Source organism: Python bivittatus, unplaced genomic scaffold (assembly GCF_059951505.1).
Source record: "Python bivittatus isolate LINGU-HERP-01145 unplaced genomic scaffold, Pbiv_v1 ctg000180_np1212, whole genome shotgun sequence".
Lineage (NCBI taxonomy): Eukaryota > Metazoa > Chordata > Lepidosauria > Squamata > Pythonidae > Python > Python bivittatus.
In genome coordinates, this window is record NW_028277047.1 from 6,110,768 (window position 1) to 6,118,452 (window position 7,685).

At 48.4% G+C, this 7,685-nt stretch overlaps 1 protein-coding gene across 2 annotated transcripts; it reads right to left on the bottom strand.

Annotated features, from left to right (window-relative positions):
• Positions 1-1,006: 1,006 nt before the first annotated feature.
• On the bottom strand, positions 1,007-7,186 carry NPAS4 (neuronal PAS domain protein 4). Of its 2 annotated transcripts, XM_088137433.1 has the most exons (10): positions 7,012-7,186; positions 6,525-6,676; positions 6,023-6,125; positions 5,233-5,482; positions 4,589-4,698; positions 4,336-4,474; positions 2,936-3,421; positions 2,527-2,869; positions 2,070-2,442; positions 1,007-1,035 (listed from the first exon to the last, which is right to left on the bottom strand). In XM_088137433.1, the coding sequence occupies exons 1-10, from the start codon at positions 7,184-7,186 to the stop codon at positions 1,007-1,009; spliced, it is 2,160 nt and encodes a 719-aa protein (XP_087993559.1). The 2 variants fall into 2 exon arrangements, with proteins under 2 accessions (XP_087993559.1, XP_007442975.2); XM_007442913.2 differs by having other exon boundaries at positions 2,070-3,421.
• Between the last annotated feature and the right edge of the window lie 499 nt (positions 7,187-7,685).

The window sequence follows — 7,685 nt, forward strand, 5'->3', positions numbered from 1 at the left end:
TCTCCTCAAAGGGTACAAGAATCCCTTGAGACAGATCTGAGTCCTGGTGAACCTAAGGGCACATCTGTATAGTGTTCGTGGCAATAACGCAGAGGTGGTTTCCCATGGAGGTTTTCCTGACTCCCCAGTCTAGTCTACGGCCCTAAAATTTCCTGGTGGTCTCCCATCCACGTCAGACCCTGCCTTGTTTTTTCGAGATCAGCCACGTGAAACCAATTCGGTCCTCTTCAGACTATTTCCAGGGCGTTGCATCATTTTCTTTTTCTGCTACGTTAAAAACAAGGCATCTCCAAGGCTTTCAGGGGCCACAGGCAGCCATAGGAGCTCAGATTGTACACCTCGGACTTAGAGGAACCTGCTAATAATTTAGAAGCAACTACAGCGCGAGTACAAAAAAAAAAGAAAAAAAGAAATTGAATTGGAAACGGGTGCCCCAAACCTTGAATTGTAGTCTTTCTGTACAAACAGAAATGCACTACACAAGAGTAGCAAGGCAATAAAATTAATCATTACATTACCAGCCATTGGCCCTTACTATAGTAGGTATTCATACCACCTACACATTCTGTACTCTAGGGAGCAGGGACGAAAGGGCAGAGATTGGAAGAGGACAAGTCCCCAAACAGTGCAAATACTTTGCTCCAACTTTGGGTTAAATCATGATTTAGGAGCCCTCGGGCCCAAGGCCCCCTCTTGTATTTCTTAGTAAATTACATACAAGTTTACTCACTACGAGTGAATACGGTAACATGTGTAAATCCACTTACAACGGTCCTTCCCTTAGCTCTGAGCAGCTAGTCTCACACCGACGTCTCAGAATCAAGATTTTTTTGTTCTTTTGTGATTTTTTTAATTAAAAAAAAAGTCTTTTTCTGCCAAACCCTCCAACGTAAACTGCTGGGTGCAGGCATTTCGTCAGCAGGACACTCCATGGGGGCTTGGTGGGTGTCGCTTCTTAAAGATATGACAATATGTCATACTTGGAGAAGTAAGTCACGGACTTATTTCAAAATGAAGGATCATTTTCACTTCCATCTAAAGGAGGAGACACAAAGGAAGACACAGCTGGATCAGTGGATGGAAAACTCCCTTTCCATGATTCAAACTCAGCCACATGCTTTCTGATTCCTTCTCCCCACCTGATGGACTAGGAACTTGTTTCCGAAACCAAGATGGGCTATTCTCAGGACCCAGGATTTCCCATGTTGGCAGAAGAACCTATAGATTTCCAGGGCTAAGCCCAGCCCACTCTCTTATTAACTGACCGACTAGATAATCTTACACTAGATAGGATTAAATCACAGCCACCCGGTCCAACCTTGACTATATCAGCCCAGAATTGCTGTTAGTCACCCCTTGGAGTAATTGGCTGAGTGGAAAAGTGAGGCAGAAAAGAATAAATCTATCCAATAATCCAACTCCCTGAAATCTTTGCATTGGGCATTCTGGGCCTTGGAGTCCAGCCCTCTGGAGGGCAGACCAGGTTGGGAAACCTGGTGTCCAATGACTGGGTTTGCCCCACCGGGTAGACGAAGCTATAAAGTTGGGTTGGGAAGCTGGAGGTTCAGCGTGTTGTAGGAAGTCAGCCTCTGTCTTTTGCAAGAAGCAGGCCAACCCTAGGCTCACTTTGAGGGCATCTCGTGTTCTATCTAGGGCAGGGTTTCTCAGCCTTGGCACTTGAAGATGGGTGGACATGGCTGGCTGGGGAATTCTGGGAGTTGAAGTCCACCCATCTTCAAGTGGCCACGGTTGAGAAACCCTGCCGTAGGGAGATCAGTTCTTAAGCTGATAAAGGGACTTTTAGTGATCAAAACAGTTCTGCTCATCGTTTGGATGTTTTCACAGTGTCAGCACAAGCAAAAGATTTTCTTGCTCCACCTTGAAGGTTTCGCTTGGGCTGCAGATCCAGCCACCACCCAGCCCCAGTTCTGCAGGGCACCCTCTTCCCTGCACGCCCCCAGCCCTGTCCTGAAGTGCTGGGAACAGGGCCTTCCTCGCACTCTCTACTCCTACTCTCCTGACCCCCCAATTCGCTGGTTCCCTCTCAGAGGTCCCCGGGCCCCACTTACCTTCATGGAAGCCTTCTTGCCTGTGGCTCTGGAGTTGATACAACTCGTCTAACCCATCACAGGGAGAGTTTGAGGCACGTGTCTCAAAGGCTGTTTCAAAGGAGGCCAATTCTTCCAAAAAACATTGCTGTTCTGGAGGTATGTCCGTACTTGGCGAGGGAGCAAAGGCTCCTTGGCTACTATCTTCGGTGTCCAAGCCGATTGGACTACTGACATTGCCACCGCAGAACTGGTGGTGAGGGCACCTCATTCCTGCTCCACCTTTCTCGAACAGAAAGGCTGGCAGGTCTTGGAAAAGGGTCTCGAGAGCCTTCTCTTCCAGGAGATCGTCCTCCAGGCAGGTCAGGACAGAGAAGTCAACGCTCCTCCAGTTCTTGGGAAGTTGGAAATCCAGGCAAGGCTCTGGCACGGGAGATGGTTCAGGGACGGGGCCCGGTGCGGCCTCTCTGAGAGCCACCTGGCCATTCTTGGCGAGTTCTCTGGAGGCGGTGGAGCCAAAAGTCTCTGCCAGGCTACAGATCTGCTGGGCAAGCAGTTCGATTTCGTTTTTCTCTTTTTCAGAATATCTGAAGAAGGTCTGTTTGATGGGCGAGGCCTCGGGAGTCAGGATCCCCTCTGGTACCATAGGCACATCGACATACAGGGGACCTCTGATCTCAGGCAACGTCATGATAGTGCAGTCCCCATTACCAGGGCTGTCCGGGGTGGGTGGTAACTTCTCATAGAGAACACTGCATTGTTCTTGGGGGAAGAACAGCTCGGAGGTGGTCATGGCCGTGATGGTGGTGGGAGGGGTGGCGCTGGTGGCACCAGGAGAAGCTGTCCCAGCTGGCATGGCAGCAGGGGCGCTAGGGGGTCCATAAAGCTCCTGAGCTCCAAACAGGAAAGCTGAACTCTGGTGAGGGGTGTAGGGAGGGGTGCAGACGAAATCTTTGGAGGAAGAGGAGCTGCCCGGGTTCTCGCTCCGAAAAGTCTGTTCGTAGCCTTGGGGGAGGATGAGGTACCCAAAGCCTGCTTCTTTGCTGAGAAGGCTCAGGGTGGAGCCTGGCGGGGCATCCTCGATGGAGGAGATATTGCCAGAATCCATCACCTCCTGGGGCAGGCTTTCAGAAGTCTCGCTGAAGGCCGAGGGGCCTTCGGTGCCCCCGGCGGAGCTGAAGTCGAAGGTCGGGGCAACAAGAGTGCTGGTGGGGGTGCCAGCCACGGGCGTGAAGACTTGGTCAGGGCTGGAAAGTTGTCCAGGAGACAGGAGACCTTCCAGGAAGGTGGTGGTGGTGGTGCTTTCAAGGGCGTACGCCACTTGGGATCCTTCAGCAGAGACCTGTTGCTTGAGGCACCAAGCTTCTGAATCGCTGCAGAGAATTGAGAAAGGGAAGGTGAGAAGGAGCCCCTGGGAGATTTCCCATCCTCAAGATAGTCAGAAGACAAATATTTGCATCTCTCATCCCTTGGTTCCCCTCTGCCCCTCTGATGTGTGAATGGAAGCCCCTCGCAGGCCTGGGCAATGGGAGCCTTGCTTGTGAAACCCATAAACACTGAAAGAACTAGACAAAAAATCAACCATAGCTTAGCTCCTACCCACTTTTCTTTCATGGACTGATTCACAGTCCTGCAAAGGCTTAGCTATTCTGTTTTTGTCCCCTATTTGCACGATCCTTCCACCGGAAAGGAGCATCAAGCATTTGGAAAAAATAGAGTGGGAAGCCAAGTGGTGTTGTAGCACTTTAAAGCAAAGGTGGACAATATATTTAGTTTATATTGGGTTGTTTTAAGCCTCTGGTTGCTGCCTCCTTGTGAGACGGACGGCTATACAAATGGGCGGTTTAGAATCAATGTCAATATGAGAGCCAGTTTGGGGTCGTGGTGAAGGGGCTGGCCTAGAAAGCAGGAGGTGGTGAGTTCATGTCCTCCCTTCGGCAGGAAAGCTGGCTAGAGGACTTTGGGCCAGTCTCTCTCTCTCAGTCCAACCCACCTCCCAGGGTTGTCGTTGGAAAACAGGAGGCAGGAGTATTGGTACAGTACTGTATATTCACCACCTTGAGTTATATATAAAGAGGCAGGATAAATTATTATTATTATTATTAGTAGTAGTAGTAGTAGTAGTAGTAATAATAATAATAATAATAATAATAATTATTATTATTATTATTATTATTATTATTATTATTTCAGATCAAGGATTCCATTTGGCCTGAAGACTGCTCAGGTTACAAAGAAACGAGTAATCTCAAGCCCGCTCACCACAGACAAAGTCAATCATTCTTACCTGATGACGTAGTTGTGAGAAACGATGGGGACCTCAGCATTCTCAATGCGAAGCAGTGAGTAGATCCATATCCAGCTTACGCCGTCTTTTGTTTGGAGTCGGATGACCATTTCAGTTTGCATGCTGCTTTGGTCGCCCACTGAAGAAAGAAGTAGGGAAAAGCAGTTGATTGAACCTGTTCCCCAAATCAGCTTTGCCCATCTGCTCTTTTTGCCCCCAGGTGTGCATGAAAGAACAACTGAAAGAGACTCACACAGCCGGTAGTGCTGGGCTGAAGCGTGGCTGAGGTCTTCTGGATGGATCAAGCTGTACCACGATTTGCAGAAGAGCTCACTTTTCTCGAAGCCCAAGTGGAAGATCACGCTAGAAAATGGAGGGAAATTGGGGTAGAGATCAGTGCTTTGGAGCAACAAGGGGCCTGAATTCAGTTTCTCCATTTTCCTCCTGGGCAAACATTTTCTATTTCATTCACAGGAAGCTTGAGGATTCCTCTCGGATTTCTCTCTAGAGGGGTTTCTGAGCACGTTTTATTCTTTGAGACAGAAGAGAAGGCTCATCCTTCTGCAGCCTCCCTGAATGGTCACACTTCCCAATCTGAACCCCATGCACCCCTAAGCCATCATCAAACCAGCGCATACCACCACTCATCCGTGGCAATTCCCACCCAAATTCTTTTTAAACTGAATGAGTAATGGTTGGGGAAAAAAATAATACAGGAGAGCTTTTTGGCACTACGCTGTTTGGATCAACGCTGGTTTGGGTATTCAGTGCCCTGCCTCTCCCTCTGGTGGAGACAGGATGCTCCTCGCTTAACCAGCACACAGAATCCCTTCTCAGTCTTTTGCATGCTCTTCCATGCTAATCCTAACCTTCCACCTTTTCCATAAGGACTCTCACCTTTCAGAGATGTCCACAATGGCTAAGTCTTTTGTGTGGCGACTCTCAAAAGCAGACAGGAAGAAAGAATTTTGATCCATTCTGGGTTTGGGATCCAGAGGGGTGCAGAAGGCAGTGAAGACCGGATTGGTCGACCAGTAGGAACCCGGCGGAGGTTGGTGGAAGCGGCCGCGAATCAGAACCAGTTTATTTCCTGCACTTTGGCGCCGGATTGTCTTGGACGTGTTAAAGTGACAGCGGAAGAGACGGTCTGTTTTGAAGGGCATAAGAAAAAGAAGAGGAACATTGAGAGACCAGAAGAGCCACACTCACTGAAACATGCTTAGATTGGTCACAGTGCTAAGACAATCTCTAGCAGAAAATACAGTTTTGTTCCCCTCTCCTAGGCTTGACAGCCTTGGCAAACGATATTATTTTTTTCTACATGGGACATATTTCTAAATTAAATTTCTTAAACAAAGATGACAAGAGTGGATTGAACGTCCCCTGATTTGAAACTCCATCCTAGAGGCTTGTTTTAGTCCCTGAATGCCACGGCGGTTTTGCTCCATGGTAATGGAAGACCACACTCCAGCAAAGTTCTGGTCCTGAATGTGAGGTTTTCTGATAAAAGCTGAGGTTGTATATTTTCTTTCTTGAATTAAGCTCTGCAAGGCTTAATCATTGTGTTCTAACATGTGCCTGTCAACTTTTAAATAGTCATCTTGCCAATTTAGAGTCCTTTCCTACCCACATGTCTATTTTTCTCTTCTCCCCTGCATGACACTCATTTTCATAAAGGGAAACCTACCGGTATTTATTGGTGAAGGCAATACCAGCTGATTCCTCATCACAAAATGATCTGCTGGGTCAATGATATCGTAGATGCTGTCTCCTTGGGCAACTAAATCCACCTGCAGCATAAATGGAAAGGAGATGAGAACAGTTGTGAAATGAACTCTCCTGTTAGGGATTGTATCCTCAGAAATCTAAGTCTCAGAAAGGATCTCAATGTTCAACAGACTTTCATCAGTAAATTTACTCCAGTTGGGCAGATCATCTCTTAAGTCCTATCAACGTTATGGGCAAATTGCTTCCGTTGTAGAGACTATAGGGCTAATTTAATAACTATCAGGCCTGCAGGAGGTGAAAGGCTGTGGCTGACATGAAATGCTCTTGTTTAACTAACAAGACAACTAAACAAAGGTTAAGTCTGCCGTTAAACCAAGGATGATTCAAAGGAGTGCTATTATTTCCCCTGTTTCATAGTAAAGGTATCGCTCTCCCCACTCTGCAAGTCTGCCAGCACATACCACAGAATGCCCGAGGTGCTCGGCCACATTCTCCGACACATAGATCAGTTTGCCTTCTCCAGTGAATGCCAGAAGGAAACCTGGAAGGGTCTGCATGAAATCTTCCAAGTCCTGGGAGGAAAGCAAGCTCTCCGAGCCTTCCGAAGTCGCACCTGTTGAGAAACGGGAGAGGGGTTTAGTCATTCTCTTAAAAAATGCTCCCTTCACAGCTAAGGAGTCCGGGGGACATGAGCGGGAAAGGGTTCAGCACCACGGACAGCGACGGCTACAGCCCGCTCGCCGCAAAAGCCTCAGCGGCTGTTTCAGCACCATGGCCAGTAGCCCCACGCAAGCCCCTTTGGGCATTTCAGCACCATGGAGAGAGACCTGTTGAGTTTCTACGGGAAGTCACTTCAGGATAAATCCCCTCGCCCAACTTTAGAAGCACGCTCATCCCCAGCGCTCCTAGATCCCCTTCCCCAAGCCCTCAGTTGTTTCCTGAATCTACCTTTGGAGAAGAAGATGGATTTTCGAGTATAGATGCATGCCAGCGACATGATATGCAGGTAAGACAGCCGAAGTTTATCCCCTTCAGCAATGGGCAACAGGTCCTTGAGATGTCTAATCTCTGCATTGATTTGATCCCGCCGTGCCTTGGAGGCTCCTTTCGTGGACCGGTACATCTCGGCTCTGAAGATCCGTGCAGCTCACCCTCTTCCGTCTTTGCGCCCTCTCTCTCTCTCTCTCTCTCTCTCTGATGTCTGCCTGTGGATCTGTCTGAGAGCCTGCTTTCCATCTTTTATAGGCTGTCGGGAGTGTGGGCACTGGCATATTAAGGAAAATGGGGCGGGAAGAGTTGTTCAGATCAATGGAGGGAGATGGTTGCAGAGCCAGCTCCCCCCGCTTTCATGGGCTTGGGGGAACCCTACGTCACTGGGTTCTGAATGACGTGGTGAGGAAGGGAGGGAGGCTGGAGGAGGAAACCAAGGAAACACTGCGCCGAATTAGGAGACGAAACAGAGTCTTGAGTGTTGGAATCACATCTCTGGGCGCCTGACTTTTTTCTCCATCTCAGACCAAAAAAATTGTGCTGGCATTGGAATCCTCTTCCATCTCTTTCCCTTCTTACAAAAAACCTTATTCTTTCTCAAATTCTTTCCTTCCTTCTTCTCCTCCCTCTTT

What these genes read in the sequence shown, in the direction of transcription:
- NPAS4 (XM_007442913.2), bottom strand. Translation starts at nt 7,186, where the DNA reads ATGTACCGGTCCACGAAAGGAGCCTCCAAGGCACGGCGGGATCAAATC. An exon ending in ATCCATCTTCTTCTCCAAAG is followed by an intron (nt 6,677 to 7,011) that starts GTAGATTCAGGA and finishes GTTTCTCAACAG; the next exon opens with GTGCGACTTCGGAAGGCTCG. An exon ending in GCAAGAAGGCTTCCATGAAG is followed by an intron (nt 1,036 to 2,069) that starts GTAAGTGGGGCC and finishes CTCCTCCTTTAG; the next exon opens with ATGGAAGTGAAAATGATCCT.